This window comes from Cricetulus griseus, chromosome 5, assembly GCF_003668045.3.
Source record: "Cricetulus griseus strain 17A/GY chromosome 5, alternate assembly CriGri-PICRH-1.0, whole genome shotgun sequence".
Lineage (NCBI taxonomy): Eukaryota > Metazoa > Chordata > Mammalia > Rodentia > Cricetidae > Cricetulus > Cricetulus griseus.
Window position 1 is genome coordinate 28195537 of NC_048598.1, and position 26941 is coordinate 28222477.

At 42.9% G+C, this 26941-nt stretch overlaps 1 protein-coding gene across 1 annotated transcript; it reads right to left on the bottom strand.

The window, feature by feature from the left end:
* Window positions 1-1607: 1607 nt before the first annotated feature.
* On the bottom strand, window positions 1608-26035 carry Selp (selectin P). The gene is made up of 15 exons (XM_035445815.1): window positions 26026-26035; window positions 25869-25991; window positions 23337-23723; window positions 21850-21957; window positions 21193-21378; window positions 19554-19739; window positions 17293-17478; window positions 15092-15277; window positions 11752-11937; window positions 8039-8224; window positions 6731-6940; window positions 5888-6073; window positions 4963-5082; window positions 2814-2844; window positions 1608-1662 (listed from the first exon to the last, which is right to left on the bottom strand). Exons 1-15 carry the CDS (start codon window positions 26033-26035, stop codon window positions 1608-1610), a joined length of 2346 nt encoding a protein of 781 aa, XP_035301706.1.
* Between the last annotated feature and the right edge of the window lie 906 nt (window positions 26036-26941).

The window sequence follows — 26941 nt, forward strand, 5'->3', positions numbered from 1 at the left end:
ACACACACACACACGATACTGTTGACAATGTATCTGAGAAAATTTAAAATAGCAAGTACCTAAATTATTTTCTTTTCTTCTTTCTTTCCTTCTTTTTCAAAATCACTGTAACTTTTCAAAGGATGGCATTACTGCTTTTGCTTGCCCATCGGCTTATGTGTAGCCAGTCTACATGGTGGTCATTGAATTTCATTACACCACAGCAAGGCAACTGCATTGTTTGATTTCCAGATGTGTGCATCAATTAGAGACAAGTCATGTATAATTTTCAGTGACTTATTTATTAAATATGTGAATTAAATTACATATAAAACATATCTGTTCTTTCCTGCAGAACAGTAATACAATGAAGACCTTTTCTGTCCAACTTTTTTCTCTGCAGACAGGGAACTTATGACATATCTTTCCTGGCTCACTGGAGGGTCTAGTTGTCATTTAGATGGCTGTAACTGTGACCAAATTGGCGGTAGACAACGTGAGACACGTAGACCTTAGTGAACAAAACATGGCGTTTGGGGGAATCTAATTACATATTCTAACAATGGCCTTTGGGTGCTTTGGTGGAGGGAAGGGTCTTCAGTAGGATGTGGCATCCTGGCTCTGTTCTTGGTCTCCTGTGGCCTCTGGTACCATCTGGAAGTTTCTGTGAAAATGTCAGCAGCAGAGGTATAAACAACCTCATAGAAGGAAACTCGGAAGGTCCAGGAGATCTTACAGCAGCCTCTCCCTTAAGCTAGAGGTTTCTCTTGAATCTTGGAGTGCCACTCTTCAATCCCAAGAGAAAGCAGATCTTCAGCTCTCCAGAGTCCGGTCTCCTGGTGAGTCAGATGCCCCAGGGCCTTGGACGTTTTCAGTAGAAGCAAGGTCCAAGCCACAGACCACAGCAGAAACATTTGCTCCTGTTTCTGTGGCTGTCTGTGCTAGAGGAAGGTGAGAGGCGGAGCAGGAAGGGGTGGGTGGAGAGGTGGGAATGTACACAGTCCGTTCACTGGATTCCCATCCAATCATTTACAGAAAACCGGCCGCAAATGCAGTAGAGTTAAAGTCAGGAAGTGTGGCATCTGCATGCAGAGTCCTGAGAGACTGAAGGAGGAGACGGGAGACCAGAACTCTGAAAACAAAAGAAAACAAGGGAATCTTTCAGCACGCCTATCCCCCGATGATCAAGACAGTTGCCTCTTTCCAGGTTCTACACTACCAGCAGACTGCTTCTCTTAGGAAAGGGGACTTTTCATTGCACTGTTTGGAAAAATGGTTTCAGACGATTTCAGTTTTCCTGCAAGTCGCAGAGGGGATTTTTAAGGCAAGCTCACTCTGTCAATACCACTCCTCTGCCAATAATGCAATCTCACACACCCTGGAAAAAGCTATGTGCTGCTGCAACCTTTTATCTTCCTTGGAAGTAAAGGAACCCCCTGGGTAAGCTCTATTGTCCTTCCATTGTCATATACACTTGTTGCCAATGTGGTTTCTGTCATGGCTTGACATTTTAATACAAGCTTAAAAGTTAATACACGATGATATAGAGAGAATTGAAACTTTATATTATTGTCCTTTCCCTTACTGTTTTTAGTCTTCTTCAAAAATATCCTCATAGGGAACTCACCTCAAGGGGTTGGGTCAAACGCAGCATTAGTGAAGACTCCGTACGTTCCTAGGTGGCTGAAAAACAGAAACACGAGGATGATCTACCATGAAATTACTTCCCCAAACAGCCAGCTCATAGTATCTCTAGAAACAATGGATTGCTACCTACCCTGGAATTCTGTCTATTTTTGTAAGAAAAGTAAATGGGAAAGGAACTTTGAAGGTCCCACTCAGAGCTCTGGGTAATTTGACTTGCACTCCGCACTCACACTTTTTAATGGCACTGGGAATGGAGCCCAGGGCCTTATGCATACTAAACAAATGCTGTACCACCAGGCCCTATCCCCAGCCCTACCCACGGTATGTGGCTGTTGGTTTCTGTGCAGAAAACTTGATTTATCCTATAAGAGTTTGCACCCTCTTCTTGAAAAGAAGAAATAGTTACAAAGTTCTCTATCTTGATAATGGATAGTTGAGCAAGGGTTTCCACAGAATGATAGCACTGCCCCCTAGGGGTAGTTTTTGGATTTTCATGGTGATGACGAGGAAGGATGTGGAGTGGGCAGAGGTTAGGGATACTACATGTCCAAAAACACAGGATAGAAAAGAATTGTCTCAGATCCCACGTGGCTTTGGAATGTCACTATTCAGGATTAAAGACTGCCTGGAACTTAATGGCTTCACATGAAAATATTAAGTGTGTTTTGTCATCTTTTAAGATGAAAGTCATTGCCCTGTGAATTGAACTAATAACAGTATTTCCCAGGAGACAGCCTACCTACTGTCTCTTCCTGAGATCATGGAGATTCTACTGAAGTTTACAAACTTTCAATGGCCTTCAAGCGTTTACTAGTGTAACACCCAAGCTTTAGCATTTGGTTTCTCTTATAAATCACTTCCCACTTGATTTCTTTTTTATACTATAATGAGGGTATCTATTGCTTTTAACCAGGGAGGTAAAGACATGTGCGTGCACAGCTAGCCCTCAGAGAGAAAGACTCCCTACAAAGCAGAGGGGCAACTCCAGAGCCAGAAAATCCATAACTATTGATATTTAAAATACCATGTTTAGCTGACATATATTACCCACACGCTTTTTCTCAGGACAGGAAGGATATGGCAGACGATAAGTCACAGAGAGGGGGAAACATTGCACATGTTCCCCCATGAAACACGTTAGAAAGACAAACGGACATTTGTTCTTGCACAGAACACTCCCATCTTACCTGTGAGGGCTCAGGGGGCATTTCCCATCATCTGAAAGAAGTGAGAAAACATGAATAAAAGAACAATGAGGTGAAAGGTGTCACTAGTATTTAAAATTACTGAGGAAAATTCAGTGACTGATTTTCGGATAAGTTTGTTATATGCAGAGTATTAGGAACCTTCTGGCCTGAAACGTGGGCAACACTTGTTTTAGGCGAAATTGAACATTTTACACTATTTTATTCCAAAGTTTTCTTACCTTTTTTATTTTATTTTTAACTTTAAAGAAAAAAATTCAACTACCTTGTCCTCGTGTCTCCAGTCCTTGCACTTGAGGACTCTCTATTGCTACATCCAGGCTTTTAGTCCCTTGGTCCTCAGCTGGCATGGTAATCTTACAAATCAGCCAACAGTGACACTACAGTGGGTGCTTCATCCCCCCCCCCAGTGATGTATGTGATCAGGAGCCTCCTGTCCTAATCTAAACTACAGACTGGTAGTTAAGTCTTGAGACATGGCTACAGCACTTCCGGTTACTTCACAATATCCTCATCAACCCATAAATCTATTTATTGTTAGAGATTTAAAACATGAGGGGCTACTGGAAAACCTCGAATTTATCTGAAAACCAAAGAAAGAACTTGGCAATAGTTTGGAGGGTCAATAGACCAGGGCAGGGGCAAGAGAAGATGCAATCCTGATGTGATTATGGAGTTTAAAGCTGGGTTTTCAGAACTCTTCTTTCCACCATCTTGATTTGGTTAATTAAGCACACATTTTCCTGGAGGAATTCTTCATGACTATTGGCACATCTCTCCCAACAGCAAGAAACTATCCTTTGCTATCATTAGTTTTCCAATTCACAGGAGATTATGCAAGAGTGTTGGGGAAATGTATACAATGCAAAGGTGGCATTGTGTGGGGAATGATAAAAGGAGGGCACAGGACATTCTGTTCCACAGCAACTACGATTAGTTATTGGAACTCCTCAATGGAATGGGAGGGCTGGAATAGTTTAACACAGCTGTCTGGATTCGAGCACCATTTGGTCCTCCTTTCTACGAGGAAGGGCAGTCAGGGCCCCATTAATTTATAGAGAAACGTTTGTAGCCAGTCAATACTTGGGCAGGCTACAAGTCACAGCAGATGGAGAAAAGATGTTTGGAAGTCTAAGAACTGGGTGTTTCTTTTGTCTCTTGGTCTAAGATCTCTTTCTGAAAACAGGCTCGTGAGGTATCCTGATAGAGACTTCATCATCTGGTCACTCTCCTGCTAAACCATCTCCAAACCCGTAAGTTTGCAGGAGAGAGATTTTTTGAGTATGTGTTTTCAGGCCACAACTGAAGCAGCGGCTTTTTAACCTCTAGCTTCTCCTCCCCACTGGTGCGTGAGTTCACTGGGTTCAGATGCTCTTGGCTGCTAAACATACCACTTCTCCCAGCTATCTAACAAGCTTATGGTTTTCATGTGCAGTTTTCTTTGCTAGGACTCTAGTTCATCTCCCCACCTTGGCCACATCCCATAACCCAAGCTAAGGTTGAGAAAGCCTTTGCAACATACTGATCTGATCCTAGAGCCATTGTTCTATGTTCCAGCAACAGCTACACCATGTTTTTGCTCTTACAGACATACCACAGTCAGTATGCATACTGTTTAACTTATCTGTCCCTCTGAGAGGACTCTATCTTCCTCAACCTCAGGTACCATCACTATTGGTCCCACAGCCTGGAAAAGCTGATTTGCCAATGGCTATTACCTGGGATGAGGTGAGGGAAAGCCATTCTTGGTGGCATGCTTATAATTAATTTTGGTGGTTCTAGAGGCCCTCGGATGCTTCATCAGAATTTTAAGGGAAGCCTTTAGAAAAATTTAAATATTGGCTGGTGACACATCTCAGTGGTAGAGCACTGGCTTAGTATGCACACACACACACACACACACACACACACACACACACACACACACACACACACACACACACACACACACGCAAAGAAAAATTCAGAATTTCCATATTTTCATAAATTCCTACCGGTGATTCAGACAGGCAGTCAGGGCTCAAGGTCACAAATATTTACTTTAGCAAATTGTTTCTAAACAGAAATTCTTGACTTTATCACTTCACTCCAAAGTCATGAACAGAAAAGAAGAAGGTTCCGTTGTATTTACCTTTTTTCCTGAGACGCTTTCTGAGCAGAGCCAGGAGTGTCCCTCCCATTGCCAGGCCTGTTGTAGAAGCCACTGCCCCACCCAAGTAAGTCAGCGCTTCCTGAATGGTCAGTGGTCCTGCTAAAATAAACATGCATGCAAGGTGTGAATGTGGTGTGCACAGGCCAGTCATCCTCCTGGAGGCATCCCAAGAACTAAGATAGGGTTGTAAGCAAGATAACCTGGCAGGAAAGATTTGGAAGTCAGAAACTCACTGCAACAGAAAAGGAAGCAGGGCCTGATTGCATCCTGAGGCTTAAATATTTTGATTTAAAAAATCATGATTTCTAAAGTGGACAAGATAAAGATTCCCCGAAAGGAACTCATTAGTAGATACAAATTCACCAGTGAATATGCATGGTTATTTGGGCAAATGAAGTTAATGATGATGGGGTAATTTCTCTTTCTCAATCAATGATTTGGGTATGTAAGCAAAAACTAGTCATAACTGCTAAGGGAAAGTAATGGAGAAGTAGGGGGCTGAGATAAAGCTTGCAAACAGATGGGGCATAATTAAAAGACTTGTATTTTTCGATGTAGATGGTAAATAAAGGTCTTCTGACATAGCAAATTAGGATTCTGTGTGAAAACCCTTGGTTGATGTATTTGAAGTCTCAAGGTGCATTGAGCAGAGGCTATAAGAAGTGGGGGTAAATTAGTTCCACACATCTAAACAATGAAAAGGAGTGGCAGGGACCCACATGGCCAACCAGCTTCATCCCTAGGGTTTGGATAAAGCAAAGGGATCTTTTGTGGCTCATTATGAAGCATTCATCAAGAAGGGGGACCAGTGAAGCCAAGAAAAGCCTTGAGAAATATGCAGAAAGGAAACAGGGACTTTGTCTTCCATGTCAAAGTCATGTTCTAAACCATATGAAAAACGTACCTTGGCAGGTTGGCATGGCAGCTGACCATTGGCCATCCTCCCGGCATGTCGCCCTTGCAGAGCCATTCAGTGACTGCCCTTCTGGACAGTTGAAAGTGCAGGTTGATCCATAGCTAAAATTTCCCCAGGGGTTGGAGCAGTTCATCAATACTGGTGTGTCCATATGCAGTTCTGAGCATTTTATGGCTGCAAGGGAAAAAGAAAGAATGAATGAGAAGAAGCAAATACACAGAGGGAAGGCACTTGCCTGGAAATCACAGTACATGGAGTTGATGAAAATGTCAGAAAGGAGGCCAGCCACACCCAAGAGCTGCAACAGCTCCCCAAATGTCAACTCAAAGTAACCATGAAATAATACTAGCCTGAGAACAAGGATGATCCATAGAGCATACAATAAATTGCTAATTCAACTGATCTGATTTCCAAAATGTCTCCTTACAAAATTTGCCCCTCAAAAACACTATTGAATTTGTATCTATGTGTTATTATTTATACATTGTGATTAACCTGCCATGTCAGCGTGTGATTATCAAAATACTTACTTCATGTCCCTCACATCTGGACACTAGAAGTTTGGAAGAGGAGACAACAACCCTCTTTAAAGTAATTTTTAGGTAACTTCAGATTATTTTCTGTAAGTTGTGGACAGGAAACAAACCCGAGGAAATCAGATTTACTTCAAATAAGTGTAATAGACCAGTCCTGACATTTCTAAAGCTCAACACTGTGCTTTGTGGGAGATGAAGGGGACTGAGGACTCTATGCTTTGTGAACCGCAGATAGATGCAATGTATGGGCAATGAAGATGGCTTCAGAATTCCCGGCTCCTGCCTAGTTAGTTACCTCTGCAGACTGGAGTCACTGCTGTCCATTGTCCTGAAGTCCTGCATCTCAGCGAGTTGGCTCCTCTGAGTGTAAATCCAGTTTTGCACCCAAAGTAACAAGTGGTGTTTGGACCAAAGCTTCCCAGATGGTGTCTGCAGGACATTGTTCCCTGTCCAGGAGTAGTGAGAGCTGGACAGCTCACCTCTGGGTTAGGAAGTGATGTTACACCTGTCACAAGAAAAATATTTCATTTTAAAGTATTCAGTATGTTCACAGGATAAGGGATCATATCTGAATTACAACTGTCATGAGATAACTACCTTCAACTAGCAATATATATATGGAAGCCATGAAGACCTATTAATCTCAGGTATGGAAAATGAGATAGGGAAAATTCTTTAAGGGCTGGAGTGATGGCTTGGTGGGTGAGAACACTTGTTTTGAAAACAAGGGACCTCAGTTCAATCCACAGCATCCATTTAAAAGTCATCATTGGCAGGCAGAGTCAAGTAAATCCTGGGAACTTGATAGCCAGTCAGCCTAGGCAAAAAGTTCAGGTTCAGTGAGACACCATGTCTCAGGAAATAAGGCAAGGAGTAACTAACAGAGGAAGACATTGGCTGGCCTCTGGCTTCTTCATGTATGCACATGGGCTCTCATACCTGCATATACATGTGTGCATACACCACACACAAGTAACTAAATGAATTAGAAGAAACAGTATTTTAAAGGTAGTCATGAAAAGCCATTGTCCTGGTCATAAGAAGAAGCAAGGTTGATATTACTAATAGTTTTAAAAGGGAGGCAGCTGGAGAGCTGCTACGGAGAGCTAACACCTCAATAGAAGGCCACATTAAATGCAAAAAACTGCCTGTGCTTCCTTAATTGTCGGGCAATATGCTATTCCTTGGCCCAAGGTCAACATGAAAGATGAAATGAAAACAATGCTGCTGACTCGGTCGTAAACCTTGCTATGTGATAGAATGAAGATACTTGATCCCTCTGCATCTCAATTCCTTGTTCCAAACACCAGAGCCCATAATCACCACCCAGCATTCTCAGCAAGTACAACACACCACTCAATTTGCTCAATGAAGATCTTTGAGATAAATAGGGTTAAAGATGTGACTGCAATTCTCTCCAAAGGAACCAGGGTATCTTTTATTTGAGAACAAGAAATTTCTGTCACTTCTTAGAAAGTTTAAAAACCTACAATTGTGTTGACTATACTAACAATGTAATACGTACTTGCCACATAAATGAGCTATGTGTTATCAGTGTGGAAATATAACCCCAAGTACAACTTCCCGGTGAGTATGTCATTACCTTTGCAGGTTGGTGGAGGTGCTGACCATCTTCCAGAAACCATACATTCCACAGTTTTTGATCCTTCTAGCTCAAAGTCCTTGTTACAGGAGAAGCGGCAGGTAGAGCCAACAATGAAGTCTCCATTGTCATGAGAACAATCCAGGCTGCCTTGGTCTGGGGCAACAATTCCTGGGCACTTGATGGCTGGAGTATCAAACGAGAAAGTCCCAATACCATACTTATTAAGACCTTCTGTGTTTCACATAGTTTATCCATTCAGTGGTTGACAAATAGCCATTGACTCCCTACTGCATCTTGGGGCATTTTGCTGAGTAACGGGCATTTCTCAGTGTATAAAACAAGATTATTTTAGGAAGGACAGGCAGGTGGGCTTGCAGAAAGAGGTATAGGAGAAGGTCATGGAGAGAAGGAAGCCAAGTACCCAATCTCAATAACTGATTTTCAGGGCTTTCCCTTAACTCATAGACTTATTGTTGGAACTCATACACTGCCACATCATACACCAAAGTTCCTCTTACCTACTGTCTGTAAGTAAAGCTTCTAAAACCCCAACCATTCACTTTGTCTAACATGATTCCAACTGCAGGTATCTCAGGGGGCGAGAATCACTCAACAAGCACAGGTCACAGAGCGGAACAAATGAATGTCCAGTTTTCTCACCACAATTTCCCCTTAAAATTTTCAGCAAGTGATTGAAGATACAGATGCCTCTTAGATTTGTATCATTTTCATTGTTAAATTGCCTGACACATGACTAATTCTTTAGCAATAGCTATTGACAACAGTGGTTATTGTTTTTTTGAATCCATTGTTATTCTGAAGGTGATCTCAGGTTCATTTTGCTTAGCCATATTGACTCCTAAGATCCTTTACGTTTCATGGGCTACCTCATGGAAAAGCGTGTTGGCATATTAGCATAGGTGTTTGTAGTTACAGACCATTTGTGGATATTTTTATGGATCCTTGTATTAGTGCATTAAAACAAAGAAATGAAGGAAAATAGAGAAGCGAACCATCCTAGAGCTGAGAGGGTAGATGTTCACTGTATCTCAGAAACTGGACTTGGATAAGCAGTTAAAACAGAATGATGGAACTACAGGTGGATGTAAAACCAGGTCTCCATCTCCTAGAAGATTAAGCAAAGTATAAGGTGTTGAATTCAGTAGCCAACATGATCTCCAGAGGAACAGTAAGTGGGCAATCACGTTAATGACAAGGAGAGCAATCATCTGTGTCAGGGAGGTGGCCTATAGGTGGGGACAGGAGGGACACAGTAGCTGGACTTAAGCAACCTGGCTCATAGACAGCACCATGGAAATAGAAGTGCCTAAGTCACTGCTGTACTCATGGAGATTCCATGCCAGAGGGCTAAGGGCCAGAGGAGATGGGGAAACAGAGATAGAGTCCAAGTTTCAAGGGGGCCCAGGGAACCAATGTTCCTACCACAGTAGAAATACTTGTAGAGCCCTGCCTCAAATGGAAATCTCACAGCACAATGAAAAGAGAAGCTGGGGGTCCCACCTACTAATGACCCAAGAACCCTGTGGTCCCTTCTAGGATTCTGAAAAAAATATTGCATGAGAACCAGGCTTCCTAGGCAGAATTAAGGGTTAAATTTCCAAAAACTGGTGGGAAAAAGGAATCACTTCCCTAAGTATACAGTGTAAATGTGGATAAAAAAGCAAGAGCAGACACTAAAATATCTTAAAATTAGGACTAAGAAGATTAACAATACTGAGGACCACATTTTGTTAGCGGTACTGTCCCTGGGTGGAGTCTGGGCTCACAGGTAGGAGGCCCATGCTTTCTCCTGCAGAGAAAACAGCAGTAGGATGGAGTGAAGAGACGTGGTGTTGGAGAACACAGCTTTAGCAACTGAACTGGCTACACACAGAATTTAAAAGTTAAATCAGATTTATAAACAGAATTTGGTTCTTTGCCCTTAAAATACAATCTGAAAATTGTAGCTTATGAACACATTACTAAGGTAAGTGACATAAAGAGTAAGAAATAAAGGAATAAGTGATGTATACAAGGCATAAATTCTTCCTCCTCCCATGGCCTGGGTTCCTTGGGGTTAGTAGACAGTCCTTTAGTACAGCAGTACAGATCTTGGGATATCAGTGTAGGGATGAACAAATAATATTTTAGCTGTTTCACTCAACTCTAGCAGGGTTTTAAAGGCATAGTCTCTCAGCAGATCACCAGTCACCACCATTTCTAAGGCTTTGCTTCAGAAGTTAACACCTGCAGCCTGTGCTTGGACCCAGAGTTTAGAAGCCTGGCCACTAGGGGGCAGTGTGGTGTAGTAGTAAAAACACCCTGCTGCCTGTTTTCTGCTCTTCTTTCCATGTGCCTGTTGACAGCTATTCATTCTCTGGATGTCCTGTTTCTTCACCTTTAACAGGGTGATAACAATAACTTCTATAGAGGTAGTTGTGTAGACTGGATAAGAAAATGTCTGTGAAGTGTGGGTCTCATTATTGTTAACCCTGACTAGGGTGAACAATAAACTGGAACGATGACCCTTCTGAAACCAAACAGGAACTATAAAACTGACACGGTACACTTCTCTTTTAGAACATACTATACGCCTGTAGTTATATGCGGTATGTTGTGCCCACTGGGTGCTTCCAGGAAGTCAAAGACAGGTGAGATTCACCTTGTTTTTGAGAGTTCCACCAGTTGACACTGTCAGCAGGGCTGTGTTTGAGTGAGTGTTACCAAGAACTAACTGACCAGCTTCCGTTCAACAGATGCTTGTTACACACTCATTTTGATTCTATCTACTATTGCAGGTGATAAAAAGACTAAGGAGGAGGGGCTGAGGAGATGTCCCAGTGGGCAAAGTATCTGCCAGGAAAGCAGAAGGTCCTGGGTCAGATCCCTGGGCTCTGTGTTAAAGCATGGCATGGTCACACACATCTGTCATTCTAGCACCAAGGGTATTTAGATAGATACATTCCTGGAGCTTGCTTGCTAGTCAGAATAGCCAATTGGTGGGTGTTGGGTTCTGTGAAGAGACCAGGCATCTAAAAGATAAGGTCAAAAGCAATAGTGGAACACTCCCAACATCCCAAACATGATTTTTTTTTTTTGCATCCACATGCATACTACCCCTACACACACACACACACACACACACACACACACACACACACACACACACACACACGATGGAGGAAGCACAGCTTCTGCTTCGATGAGTTTAAAGTTCATATAGAAATAGGAAAATAAGAGGAAAACTGGAAGTCAGGCTAGGTTAAACGGCATCCATCCCCAAATAAGCTATTAGTTTGAGACTTAGTGGGGTTGGTGAAGGAATGAATGGCAAGAGAGTGTGGTAGAAAAAGGGAAAGAGTCTTATAAAAAAACAAATGCTTCAGTGCATGACTGAGTATCATTGTGAATGGCAATGGCTTTACAGTATCTCACATCTGATCTTGTTTCTTTCTCATCTGTAACATGGAAATGATATTGACTTCCTTTATTATTCTAGAATGGTGACATCATGTGCTATGATGATGTGAAAACATTGTTAAGACAAATGTTTTATTCAATTTGTTAAAACCCAGGGAGAGAGAACATTTTGACCTAGATTCTCACACCTAGTGTTTGGATGGGGAACACCTTCATCCAAATATCTAATGATTTTTCCTTATATGGTGATATCTGAGAAATCACCAGACAGGACAGAACTATGTGCCTACCTTCACACGTGGGTGGTGTGCCTGTCCAGTGTCCAGATGGAGAACAATCCACTCTTTCTGGTCCAGATAGATAAAATCCTTCATCACAGATGAACCGGCATGTGGATTTGTAAGTGGAACCTCCGAGAGGCTGGATACAGGTCATGGTTCCGTTTTGAGGACCGAGCAAAGGTGTGCAGGTGACAGCTATAGCGGGAAGGAAAATGTGCGAGGGGGAGATCATGTTAGAACTTGGCATTTTGAAATCCATTTTCTCGCCGTCCCACCCCTAGGGTGTGTGTGTGTGTGTGTGTGTGTGTGTGTGTGTGTGTGTGTGTGTGTGTGTGTGTGTGTGTGTGTGTGTGTGTGCTATCTGACTGTCTCTGCTTGCTAGTTTAGCATTTGGCTAAAGGTGATCTGGTTTTTTTCTTTTTGTTGTTTACACTTCTGGCTCTTTCTCTGTAAGAGTCTGTGGAGTTGGTGACAACCACAGCTTCTTACGGTTGGCTGTTATTCTGAGATCTCACCCACACAGGGGTTCTGAGGCATTTCTAAAAGGGAACTCAATGCCCTTTGGAGAGATAGCCATGAGATTCATTTTAGATGACCCTAGAACTCAGGGAAAGTTGCTCCTTTATATCTTCTTGAGAAACAAGCCTAATGATGTTCTCAGCAAATGACACCAAGAACTCAGAGATGGAAAATGGGGTGAATTTCTTTCTTCCCATCCTCAGCAGGTGGTAGAGGGGATCTGAGCCCATACCCTAGCTTGGGCTATGCATGGTGGTCCTTTTCAACCTCAGCTGCTTCATTTTCAGTCTCTGAAAAACTCTCTTGCCTTAGCTTTGTAGCAAGTCACTAGAGTCACACTCAACGATGAAATGTGAAAGGGGATAAAGTAGGCATGTATTTCATCAGTTGTCTGCAAGTGACAACTTCCACTTCTGCCCAGAAGTCATCTCAACCTACAGGACCAGGCATAAATGACACCCCCCCACACACATACATACAGTTCATTTTCCAGTAAAAGTTAAGTCAGATCTCACAGTTCTTTGACACCCCATATAAACACAAGTGTGAGGTGCTGGGAGACTGGAGTGGGCTGGTAATCGTACTGTGTGACTTTGGGCAAGTCGCTTAACCTCTCTGAATCTCAATATCCTAAGATGTCTTGGTCAGACCAAGAGTGAATACATTCTCAGAGCCAGTGTCAGTAGCCATCAAGATGGTCCCTTCTGGTTCACAGAGCAATGAAGCCCAAGAGATGCATACTGACACTCAGGAGAGAAGACTGAGTGTAAGCATGGTCCCGGGGACTTCTTTGCTGCTTGACTTGGTTGCTCAGTGTATGGCTTTAAACCAGAGGAAGTGATACAGCTGTCCCTGGTCAGCTGCCTACTGGTCAGCTAACATGACAGCATGAAGTTTTAAGGTGTTGTCTGTACCTTAGTTTCTTACTGTCTCTGGGAATACTCCCCTCAATCTAATCAACTTCTACGGAGACTAAGGTACTGTCTGCCACTTGCAAAGTCTTCCTGTGTGTGTGTGTGGGGGGGGGGGGTCAGGGACGGGACAGCTGTTAGCTGGAAATGCAAAGGGACATGGGGTGTGGGTCCTTGGTTTGGTGGAGTCATTTCCAGCTCTCCCATGACTTTGCAAGGGTGAGTGTGGAGGACTGTGGGGACAGTGACAAGAGAAATGATCTGATAGCACGCTCTCCCTCGGAAGTGTCACAATAGCTTGTGGATTTCAGGCCTCATGGTACCTTCCTGCCTCAACCACATGTGGGTATTTCACTTGATGTTCGCCCAACAAGAAGAGGAGAAAGTTTCCCCAGAGTAAACAAAGGGCTAGAAGCAGAAGGGAACTGGAAGGTCACAGGAAGCTGGGGTGAGTGACAACCTCCTGGCTGTGAACACCCATAGGCAGGACTGTGGGGCAATGCACGGTTTGGCTTTCCTGGAAGGGCCTGGTCACTCTGATAACCCTGCTCAGGAATCCTGAGCTCTTCTTTAAAGTTGTGTGGACTGCAGTGTAGTTAGGATGAGAGCTGAAGGGACAAGCTTGCAGTCTCATTCTGCTCTCTCCAGACTCAGTTCCTCATTCCCAACCCCAGCTCCTGCTCACCATAGGTTCTGATGTCTGGCATGAAGGACATCCTATTACACTGTTAATTAATTCACTTAGTTATTCATAATGCATTATTGGATTTACGATGGTGTGTGCACATGTGTGTGTGTGTTTATGTGTGTGTGCACTTCTCTGATCTGAATAGCAAGTGGTTTCCTCTTCATGAAAAACATGACCTGCTTGCTTCTACTTAGATATTGAAGGCCTATACAAAGTTAAAGGCATGACAAATAATACAGAAATATTTCATATAACACATATCAAGAATATTATTAAAATTGAATATATACAGCAAATACTATTGCAAAGGGAAAAATGGATGAGAAAATATAGGAAGGACTCTGTTCTAGAATGCTAGCAATATTTATTTTAGGGGTTGATATTTAAGAGGATAGTTTTTATTTTTCTGTTTTCTTATTGTATTTCTATTTGTAGATTTTATAAATGGAAATCTTGTGAAAAAGTGTTAGTCATAAATCTGGCTAGAGCATTGGATACACTAAAAGAAAAAGAATTGGGGAAATTTTAAAATCACAATTTGCCCTTCCCTTTATAAAGTCAGGTGATTAGACCAGCTCCACTTCACAGGATGTTATGGTGTTCACAGGACACACTGTCTTCTTAACACCAAATCTAACACGGATATAAATGGTCTTAATGAATTTGCACATTGCTTTCTTCTGAGGATGTTCTAATCTCTCTAGTTCATGGCACATATTCTTCCTTTCCCATCCTCCTACTCTACTGTAAGCACATTTCTCCACTGCTATGCAGATATTGGAGAATGCTTGCAACTAGGTTCTGTAATTCTAGCTTTCTCATTCCAACAGAACATGCCATGGTCCCTAAGAAGAAGAAAGTGTTGTATCAGCCTTGGAAAAAAAAAAACACTCAAAGCTAGGTTTTTATTTCTATCTTCTTTCTGGGCACTATGCTTAGTCGATGAGTACTATTCATGACAGGAGGCTGCCGGTCCTGATAAAGACAGTGCAAAGGTCATTGCATTGCTGTTATTCATTGCCAAATATCCTGATACTCAGTATCCGCTTAGCCTCTGATTACATTTGTATTTGGGGTTCTTGGGATAGAGGTTGAAGGAAGGGGTTAGTGATGGAACTCATTCATTTCCCAAATAGTTTAAGGTAGACCCTACACAGTTACCACCACAGACTTAGCCTTTAAGAATACGGCTTCCAATTTACTTCCAAGAAAATGGGGAAGACATTCTTACCTTGGCATTCTGGAGGAGTCCCACTCCAGTGTCCAGTAGCCAAGCATCTTATTGCGCTTGCTCCCACCAAGAGTGAGTCTTCATCACAGGAAAAGCTGCAGACGGATTGGTACTTCAGGGCACCAAAGGGATCTGAACAGATCACCCGAGCTTTGCTTGGAACTGGAAAATCCTGACACTGCAATGCTAAGGGGCAAGGAAGGCAGAGAGTAAGGAAACAGTCATACATATCTGTTGTTGACTTTGATCTATCAGCTCTTTTTAGTGAAAACCTAAGGATTCCTGAGTGGGGCTTGTTTAACTTGGAAGATAAAAAAGGTTGTCATTAATGTCAACGATACTCGATGGATTTTTTACAAGGAAAAGTGTTTGACCCAGTGTTGGCTGAGCCAGTGTTAGCTGAGCCCGTGTAGACCAGTTTGGTAATATGCACCAATCAAAGCTATCATACCTTTGGACTCAAGGATCCCTGAAAGAAATTCTTAAGATTCCTACCAAAATCATCAACTCGGTGATTTTTATCAAGATATTGTGAGAATAAAACAAGCATAAATGGGACAAAAAGTAATTTATGGATTCATGAAAGGAATATTCATGGTTCTTAAATTTCATGTGTTTTACTTGCAAAATATTTTGGAGGTGTATCTATGTATAATGTTAAATGGAAGAGCAGAATACAATTATGATCATGATTAAAGTGGAGTCTTTTGTAGAACAGTTTTAGTTAGCATACAAAAGGTGGCTTTTATCACAATATTTTATATATACGTACACACGCACATATATAATTATGCCTTACTCATTTCATCCCCACTCCCCTATCTGCTCCTTCTCACTGTCTCTCACTACACTATCTTCTGTAAATATACAATAGTCATATATGGAGACAACACACTTATCTCATTTTTTCACCTCTAAAATATGAATAATAGCTTTCACTACCTCTTGGCATTAGACTATCTGAGATCACAGGAAATGCTCAATAAATCCTGGCTGCTAGCCACAGTAGCAGCCGCAGAGGCACTGGCAGACACCAGCGCTATCCTCAGGGTTGATTAGCAGCTGTAGACCTTGACTATTGGTGTAGAAACACCAGTGAGGATGATAACATGAGTTATTGAGGCTTCAATTCCAGATGTTTAAGAAAATATCCAACCATCTGTTCTGGATCATTTGACATTTACTTGCCTGGATACAAAGTGGCTTGAGCAATCCCTTGTGAAAGTCACAGGGCTTAGCACGTCTCCTAGACAATACACAACAGCACATTTAACCACCCTAACAGTTTTACCACCGTCAGGAATGCACTTTTATTCCTCCACTGCCTGATTTTCTTTTCAATGTGTTCATCGTGTTAAACACATGAAGCGTAAAATTTGTCATTTGCCACTTAGCTAACTGAAATGTCCAGTTCTGTGTCATTTGCATTTGTATTGTCATACAGTCTTCATGCTCCCTAATAGTAACTCCTCTTTTCCTCTCCCCCCATCATTCTACTTTCTGTCTCTGTGATTATATTGCTTTAAAGAATATATATAGATAAGATAATATATTACTTGATTTTTGGAGGGTGACTCATTTCCCTTGTCATTGTCTTTAAGATCTATCCATATTGGAGCGTATGTTGCATTTCCCTTTCTAAAGCTGAATAGTCTGTGAATACCAGATTTGTGTATCCCTCCGTTCCACCCACTGTCTTGGAGTTTATAAGACCACAGACTCGGCATTTATAAAGTAACAGTTTCATTATGGCTTTCTTTGTGTTTATAAAGTGGACAGGAGTGTTAGTGGCTTTAGAATACATTGACTCACAACTGTTGGCAACACAAGTAGGAAAAGCTGGTATTGGTGCCTCGTTTTAGCAGAAGTCACAGAACTCAGAAAATCCTGGTGACAAAAATGATAGACCTAGTCTAACTGCCTTGTCCATTCCTCTTCTACCAGCTCATGCTGTTCCTCATGCGTCATTGTTTTCCTCAGCCCACTCCAATCATGCGAACTAAGGCAACTCTCACCTTGACTGTGCCATCATGAACACTGTGCCTAAATCTCACTTTGCCCACTGTTTGATCCCTGGCACCAAACACAAAGAGCCCAGCACATCTCAGGTTCTCTGTGAATGTCCAACAGATAAGCTAATGGTAGTGTTAAGTGCCCCTCATACCCGAGAGGCACAGCGTAATGATTCAGTGTCACTGTACCTTCACAGACTGGGGCTGGGGCTGTCCACTGTCCCAAGTCAGCACACCGAGTGGCAGCGTTTCCCTTGAGCACGAAGCCCTCCGTACAACTGAAAGTACAGCTGCTGTTGTACTCAAGCGCTCCTGTGGATGGGGAGCAATCCATGCTTCCGTGGGCGGGCGTCTCCAGAGGTTCACACGTAATGGCTGAAGGGAGAATGCCAGGTACTAGGTCTTTCTCTGTAGTCTATTGGGAGAGGCTGCTGTTTTCCTGCCCACATTGTCTACATATTCAGAACCTCAAATCTTTCTTTGTCCAAAAGGAAAACTACCCTTCCTGTGTCCCTCTTTGCTGGGCTCACTCTTCAGATCTCAGTTTTGACATTCTTTTCCTTCAGTAGGCTTCCTTCCTACTCTAACTGGGCGGGGGGTGGGGTAGGGACTCCCTGTGTAGGTTCCTCAGACCCTGCACTGTGCTCTTTATGCATGATTGCAATTCTTCCCTTACACCACAGTTTCCTTGATGCTGGGGTAGTCACTCAGAACTGTATCCTGCAGCCCTATATTCTGCTTGATACATTCTGGGTGCTCGTTAAATGTTTGTTGGATTATAAAGGAACAGATACAGAGAAAGTGGCCTTATGAGAAAGAAGATGGGACAGTGTAGCTCTGACCCAGTACTGTATGATGATTCCAAATGGCCTGTGTCATAGAACACAGGATGTCATCCTAATCAGACATGGTTTGCTAAGTAAGAGCAGCCTGAAGCTACACAAGCTATACTCTGAATGACCCCAGCTCTCATAAGGACCATTTTCCCCAAACCCTTCTGTGGAGACAGTACGTCTGTCTCTAGAAACTTCTGTGATTTGCAGAGCACAGATACCACCCTCTCACCTTCACCTCTAGTTTTTACAGAATCAGAGCATGAGAGGGCCAAATGTCCTCTAGTGTTCTTCTTTTACTTTATAGCCAAGAAAAAATGGGAATCAGAAATGTCGTGTAATCTCCCTAAAATATATGTGCTGAGGGGTATGTGCCTATATATGTGCCTGTGCGTGTGAGTGTGTGTTTGTGTGCATGTGCGTGTGTGTGTGCGTGCGTGTGTGCGTGCGTGCGTGCGTGCGTGCGTGCGTGCGTGTGAGTGTGTGTGTGTGTGTGTGTGTGTGTGTGTGTGTATGCAAGAACATGTGTGTGCACATGACTGCCTATGTGTGCTGGTGTAGAGGCCACAGGTTGATGTCAGGAATCTGTCTCTATCATTTTCCACCTTATTTCTGAGACTCTTATTGAGCCTTGGGTTTGCTGCTGCCCTAGACTGGTTTGCCCGAAAACTCAAGGGATTTTCTGACCTGTAGCTCCCCAGCTCAAATGCTGAGGTTATAGACACATGCCACCACACCTGGCTTTTATGCTGATTCTGAGAACCCATATTCAGGTACCCAGGCTTGTGTAGCAAGCACTTTCCCCACAGAACCATTTCCTTAGCCCCTCCCAGAAGTCTCACCGCTAACAGCATTTGATCTGGGCTTGTAATCCAGGACTGGGAGCTTTACTAACCCAGCCTTCAATAACCTATTCTCTCTCCCCTATAAGATGAAGGAACAGTTCACTCTTCATGTATTGTGTAACCACCAAGGTTCACACCACAGCTATTCCTTAATGTGGGTTCTTTTGTCCCTTTGCAGAAAGAACCTCCTTCCAAAGATTTTTACCCTAGATGTCTCATGGTCCCCATAGCTACTGCTTTAACCTCTTCTGAAGTATAGGATATTGCCCTGCAGAGTGCGTATGTCAGTGGGACAGGAAGGGGATGTGGTTGGAATAGGCAGAGCCTGAAGTAAGCAAGTGCCCAAGTCTATCTTCTGTATTTTATACTCGCCATCTCTTCTTCTTCCTCTGTCTTTCCTTTATTTCAGTTTATGTTTTAGACAGGGTGTCATTATGCAGCCCAAGATGGCCTCCAACTCACTGGGTAATCCAGGTTGACATTTAATTTGCAGAAACCCTACAGTCCTAGGCTCTCAAGTGCTGAGATTACACACATGCGACACCACATCCTGCTTATACCTGCTATTTCATTGTGTGCACTTCATATGCTTAATTCTCACAATGCGCCTGACAATTCTTAGCCTCATTTCACAGATGAGAACTCTCTCAGCTCCTAAGGGCTGAGCAAATATGATCCTAGAGGAGGCTGTCTTGTCCTTAAGAGCCCTTAGTCATTCTACCATGGCATGGCTCCTTCTAGGTTATATTGAGAACTGATAAAATAATCTTACCTTCACAGGTTGGCAATGGTCCAGTCCACTGGCCAGAGCCAGTGCAATGGAGTGTGTTGGAGCCCCTCACTTGATATCCAGGATGGCACTCAAACTTACAGCTGGAGCCATAGGCAAAGGCAGCGAGCGGGTGCATACAGTCCATGGTTCCATGGATAGGGGTTTCCAGGCTCTGGCACGGCACAGCTGAATAGAAAACCCAATGATAAAGAAAGGGGATAGTACCCAGCATGGAGGGAAGCCAAGCCCATAGAGAACAGTGTGGACTTGGCTGTGGAAACACAGATGGTGCTGGGAAGATGTAGAGACCAGGAGGCTCTAACCATCCTGACATGGAGTATCAATCCTCAGAGTGCCCTGAACGTCTTAACACAGAGTCCTTACCATTCTTTATGCTTTGTATATTATAAGTCTGTCCCTAAGGTCCATGCATTGATGTATTTGTCCTCTTATATGAAATACATGAATAATGCCATTCTGAAACTGCTTGTGGAATATGATCGGGGAAAGAGTAAAGTTTTCTATTTTGACCATAGCAAAATTGGCCTTTTGTTTTTCCATAGATGGATGCTGCTTTTCCATCCCAGAGTTAAACAACATAGCTCTGTAGTAACTGAAGAAAGGAAAATTAAAAATTACCCATTTAGAACAGCGACTCTGCAAGATGACCAGTTTCATCTGTGCTCCAGCTAAGACAGGGTAGAGTGGATATTATATGTCTCAATGTCCTGACATTTGCTTTTACACTCTGGGACTAGAGCTATTCCCATCCCTACGTGCTCCATTGTTCCAATGTCTGGCCAGCTGAAGCTACAGCTTCACTAATGCTGGAATGTTCCTGCAGGCCAAATGCTGGCCAGGCTTCCTCCTTCAGGCCTGCTCAGTAGGAGCAGTAGGAGGCCAAGAGCAATCACAGAGCTATGATGCTCATTCTGGGACAAGTTTCAGCCAGCACTTTGGAAGCTTCAGGACTCTGTGGCATTTGTATTTTCCCAAAGTGGCAGGTAAGGTCATTCTTAGTCGGTTAAGTTGAACTCAATGTCTGTCCAGAGATCCAAAAAGCTATGTTTTGTTTTTTGTTTTTGCTTAAGAAGCAATGGTATAAGCTCAATCCTAAATTCTCATCATTTCCCACAGTTTACTTTACAAGTAACAAAAGGAAATGATGATTTTGCCTAGGGATTAAAAAAATAAACTACCACCTCTACACAGGTAGGAGATAAACCATGAAAATGAAAATCAGGGTTAACCTGATTAACCAGTAATTGTGGTAACTAGAATTTCCACCTAGTGTAGATCCTTATTAACTTCTCAAGCTTTTATTTTTAATTTAAACATTTTATGTGTATGGATGTTTTGCCTGCATGTATGTCAGTATGCTACATGTTTGCCTGGTGCCTGCAGGGGTCAAAAGACAGCAATGGATCCCTTGGAACTGGCATTATAGATGGCTGTGAACCTAACATGCACATGGTGGGAATTGAACCTGGGTCCTTTGGAAGAGCAACCAGTGCTCTTAACCACTGAGATACCTTTTCAGCCTCTATTTCACAAGTTTTTATTGGAAAGATCACCGCCCAATACACATTCTCCCAAGTTCTATTGTTTAGCAAGGATGGGAAAAGTAAGGCCTGCATACCTTTACATTGTGGGGGTTTACTTGTCCAGCTTCCAGAAGCCAAACATTCCAGCTTGCTGGGTCCATTCAATTCATACCCTTCAGCACAGTGAAAACTACACTGTGAGCTGAAAGAGAAGTCTTGCACAGGGTGTCGGCAGTTCATGAACACATGCTGAGGAAGGTCAAACTCTCCACACTCTTGGACTGTGGGGGCGGGACAAACATTGATTTTTCTCATGTAGACTTAAAAACTCTGCTATCTACAGCAAGTTGTAACTCTCTTTATTCTCCTAGACCAAGCCCTCCATCTTAATTCGGTTCCTTTGTATTGCCAGCATCTTAGAAAATAATCACTTTTTTTGACAATTCAATTCAATCATCATTTTTAATTCAAATATTGGTAAAATTAAACTCCAAGACTTTCATTTTTCTCTTTCTGTCTTTGTATTTCTCTCTTGTTCCTTGAAATATCATGAGTGCACACTCTCTCCAAAAATAAAGTGATTTTTGTCCTGGCTGTCTTGAGACAACAGTGTGAAGCACATGGACAGACCACAGAGAGAATCTCCCACTTGCCTTCACTTGCTTGAGAGGCTCCATCCTAAATTACTTTCTGGCATTACCTCTTACGTAAGACCAATGGCCAAAGCAATACCACCCAAGTGACAGCCTCACCGTATTCACACTCTGGCCCATAGAACCCTGGGTAGCAGGAGCAGGTGTAGTTCCCGATGGTCTCGATACACTCCCCTTGCTTGTTGCAAGACATGTCCTGGCAGGAGGCTGCATGGATAAGAGAGGGATCAGAATCACAGGCATTTACAGGAGACACAGACTTCACCCTCTCAGGAGCTATGTAGAGGGCTGTCCTATGTCCTGTGAAAGGCATTGCCACAATAAGAGCAATGCCTGGCTAAGAAGGGTGTGGCTGATAAAGTGCTACGAGGACTAAATGTAACTAACACTAAATAAACAAATGACATAAAGAACTACATAAAGTGACGAGGAGTGCAATTGGCAGTACTAGTGGGAATTCGTTTCAGTGGGGTCTGTTAGGTACAGTGGCAAACTTCCTCTCCATCTGTGCCATCTTCTGCTATTGCATGCTGGTGCAAAGTTCTAGACACAGGGTTTCCAGTCAGAACCTTGCCATAGGAGTATCACCCTGTTGAATGATGCATTTAGTATTTCCAAGTGAGGGCATAGCTATTTGTAAACACAGACTGCCAAGTGCAGTCACGAATAGATGTGTGGACTCTTCGATATCAGGCAAAATACGGTGCAGTTTCCTAACAGAAAGTATCTGTGCCCTGATGCCCATGTTTACTCCAAGATTGTTAGGAAACAGACTGGTGTCTCCAGGAAGGAGATTAACAGAAACTGAAAGGATAAATCTTTTCACGATAATGTGTGCTGAGACCTGACATACCTCGCAGATAATTATTTCAGCAACCAAACTTAGTGTCTCATTGCAATATTCCTATGTTGTCTCTCTCCCATAGGAAACCTCATTACGTCTTATACTGCAAAACATCAGTTTATGTCAGTATCTGTCTAGAATATTGGGTTGTTAAGGATGGACTTTGGGTTTTGGAAAAGCATACCAGTGATGGTGACCTTTGCCATCAGAAAAGGAAGAGCAGCACTGTGTCAGTAATTTTCAAAGCTTTTTCTATCTTGTAAGTTTTTTTTGAAAGCCTCATGGCCTTAAGAAAGTGACATTTCACCAGGCAATGGTAGCACACACCTTTAATCCCAAGCCCTGGAGGCAGAGGCAGGCGGATCTCTGTGAGTTCTAGGCCAGCCTGGTCTAAAGAGCAAGGTTCAGGACAGGTTCCAAAGCTACACAGAGAAACCCTGTTTCAAAAAAATACACACACACACACACACACACACTCGCAAAGTAACATTTCCTGAGCATAGTGTCATCAGTAATAAGGAGGGGTGGACTGGGCAATACTATCGACCCTTCCAGTTTCACATAGAAGCTTTTCTCTAATCTTGATCTCACATTCTCCAAGGCACTCAGGAGTGCCGAGTAGTTCTGCATTGTCTTGTCCCTCACCTTGTGACCCCATGTTGCTCTCTCAAGTGGTTACATTCTCCAACCAGGAGAGACATATTTTTAAGAGACGATGACATGAACTCAGAGGAACCCTCACCTGTGTAGCACAGGGCCCGCTTGCGTTTGGTGCAGGGCTCATCATTCCACTTGCCAGGGGCGGAGATACTCTTGATGTAGATCTCCACACAGTCCTGGTTGTTCCTCTTGTTGTTGGGCTCGTTGTCGGCCCAGTTCTCGGCCTCCTTTGTGAGAGTCTTATTGGTTCCCACCCAGGTCCATTTATTATTGATCTTTCGGATCCCAATCCAGTAGTAAGAGCTGAAGTATGGGATGACATCATTGAGGTGAGCAATTTCATTCTTATTCTGGATGGCCACTAAGTCTGTGAAGTGCTTCTGGCAGAACGCCCGTGAGTAATTCCACGAGTATGCCTTTATGCTGTAGTTATAGGTCCACGCTGCCACTTCCTTCTGATTTACAAACTCTGGGGATGAAATGAACATTGGTTAGTAACATGCACTGGATGGAGCCTGATCCTAAGCTCACTTCTGCGAGTAAGATGAATGGCTCACCCTGAACTGGATACCAAGAATAAGGCTATTTTGTGCCTGATGTTATTTTAGGGAAAAGGACTGTTTGCTATTTTCCTCTTACAAGTGCATACAAAGGCAGAAAGGACAGCGCTGTCTTCTAAAAGATTCTAATGTTAAAATATTGGCGATTCCAAGATACCAGAGAGGTCATCCAGTCTACTCTTGTTCAATAAATGAAAGAGACATATACATTGCTTGTCCAAGGTCACATTACGCCGCCCATGAAGGTGTGGTGGAAATGAGATGCCCTGTGATCTGGAGCCTCCCGAGGGCTCAGTCTCAGTGCCTACCACGTTTACTTTCCTCCTTATAGAACACCTACTTCGTTTATTTTGTCTTGTTGAGTCAGGATCTGACAGCATAGCTCAGGCTGGCCTGGAACTCTGCCTCAGCCTCCAAAGTACTCATATCACAAGCATGTACCACCATGCTTGGCTACTTCTTTGCCTTTGTTTGTGGTTGTCCTACTACACTGGCAACCCTTCCCTTCATCCCTGGTAAGTTTTTCCTCTTGTGTTTCCCTCTTGTGGCTTCAGGTAAGCCTCATCCTTCTTCCTTCAGGATCCCACATCCCTTATTGTCCCAGGCTGTGATGCCTGTTTCTATGATGTGACCCATACCCACCACTGTGAATCTGGCTGCTGGTGGGTCTTTTCTTAGTTCTGAATTCTCAGCATGAATCACAGTGTTTGACCCTTACTAATCCTGCAGCAGATGCCCGCTGAATTAGTGAAATGCTGTAGGGCTTTGACAGACCTAGGGCTAGAAACATCTCCCTACTTGCAGCCACACATGTTACTTCTCTCAGCTGTTTCTCTGTGATAAATTGTGTCTTCCAAATCTATTTAAATGGACCCTTCCTTATAAGTGCTTGTGATATAAAAATGAAATAATGTATGATCCCTTTGATACAGAGGTTTTTATTGGAGCCCGTGGGAACTTGTGGGGCAGAAGAGGCCAGTTCCCCAGAAGAGGTGGACAATGCCAGCAATCAAGCCTGGAAACGACTCCCTTCCTGTTTATAAAATTCTGTTTCTATTTGACCCATGAGACTCTGACATTTCTCAACTTTCCTCACCAGCCCCTCTGTGGTGGTGTTTTGCCTTTAGGCTTTACTCCAGAGGTAGACAGGCATGGTGGTACACACCTGTAACTTCAACCCTTGGGAGGCTGAGGCAGAAGGATCACGAGCTTGAGGTCAGCCTGGTCTACATAGCAAGAGAGGAGATTTATTTTGACATAGCCAGGATTGCACTATTGTTTTCATCAAATGAAGGCAGTGATTAATGTGTTAATATTACATATTAAAATGTTTACTTTGACTTTGGAGAAATTCACTTTTATTTTTTTTTATTATTTATTTATTTATTTTTGGTTTTTTGAGATAAGATTTCTCTGTGGCTTTGAAGGCTGTCCTGGAACTAGCTCTTGTAGACCAGGCTGGCCTCGAACTCACAGAGATCTGCCTGCCTCTGCCTCCCGAGTGCTGGGATTAAAGGCATGCGCCACCACCGCCCGGCTCTCACTTTTATTTTTAAAAAGAATTTCTTTTTGTTTGTATGCATGTGTGTGCCTATGTGGGTTTGTATCTACCACTTGTGTGCAGGGATTGGCTGAGTCAGGAGAATGTCGGGTCCCCAGGAATTGGAGTTTCAACAGGTTCTAAGACACATGGTATAGGTGCTGGAAACTAAACCTGGGCCCTCTGAAAAAACAGCAAGTGCCATGAACTGTTGATTCATCTTTCTAGTCCCCAAATTATGTTTAAAGAAACTCAAATATTGTTGCGAGTCGCTGAGACTCTTGTGGGCCTGTGTCTGCCTTCTCTAGTGATGATATTGATCCTATATGTATCCGCTTGTTGTTTCCGAAGCCTTGTTGATCACTGTGATAGTATCAGTTATGTTCTTCTTTCAGGACTCTGGGTGTGAACAGTTTCCCATGTCTCATAGCAAACTACAGTCCCAAACTACTCCCATTTGGCCCTGGGATCCCTAAGTACTCAAGGTCAGGCGAAGGGTTCACCTAGCATTTACCAGAGATCAAAGCAACCAGCCAGATGAGCTGAGCACCTCCCAGGACCACACTCCGGAGTCTTGGCTTCCAGGAAGCTTTTAGGCAGCCGGCCTGAAATAAAACAGAAAACTTCCTTTTACTATCTACAAACAACCAATGAAAACGTAGAAATTCAGCTGATAATCATTAGGACAATTCTTATTTCCAGCAGGAGAGTATTTGGAACTTTCCACTTCCTTCTGCTTTCTCATAACTCTCTTGACCCACCCTAAGGAGGCTTCGAAGAGCATATCAAGCCCCTTGGCCTTTAAAGATGATTTTGGACAGGTAAGTTCTAGAAATGTTCATCTTGTTCTTATTGCACACAGCAATGCTGAACTTGTAGCATCCAAATGACATCTTACAAATGACAACTGCGGGCTTTGACACAGACACTGTCTACTTGATATTTTTACCTTTGTAAACTCCTAAGATTTCAAGTTCATGCTGCATTGACTTTGAGGATGTGGAGGGTGTGGCATGACCAAGCTGAGCGGGGTACCAATATTGCTCCAAAGCTGCTCTAACATCATGACCAACATAAAAACAATGGCTTTGTATTTAAATGTAGTCTTTCTACTCCTTCAGAGAAATAGCTACCTAAAGCCATTACTGTATAGAAATTCTGAATTTCCCCAGACCGGACTGCAGTAACACGATGCAAGGCACAGTGTGGGATGGCATATGTCTAAAGATGCAGATGCACTGCTGACCACAGGCTGGCCAGGTACCAGGACATGCACAACTCAGACCAAAGCAAGTCTCCTAGACAGTGGCGGTGTCTTTGTCATCTTGGAACTTTCTACCCTGGAGTTTCTGAGTTCTGGCTTTTGTAATCAGGCAGAGTGTCCTCATCAGCCAGCACACCAGTCAGCTGATCTCTGCATAGTCATCTCTCCAAACCAGAATTTGTAGTGTATTTGTACACTAAAAACAATTGTCATGCTGGTGACATTTTTTAAAAAGTTAACTTGCAAAGATTATTGTTCCAGGTAGTTAAAGGTATTTTAATTTTTTATTTATTGTATTTTTATTTTTACAAATAAGCAAGAAG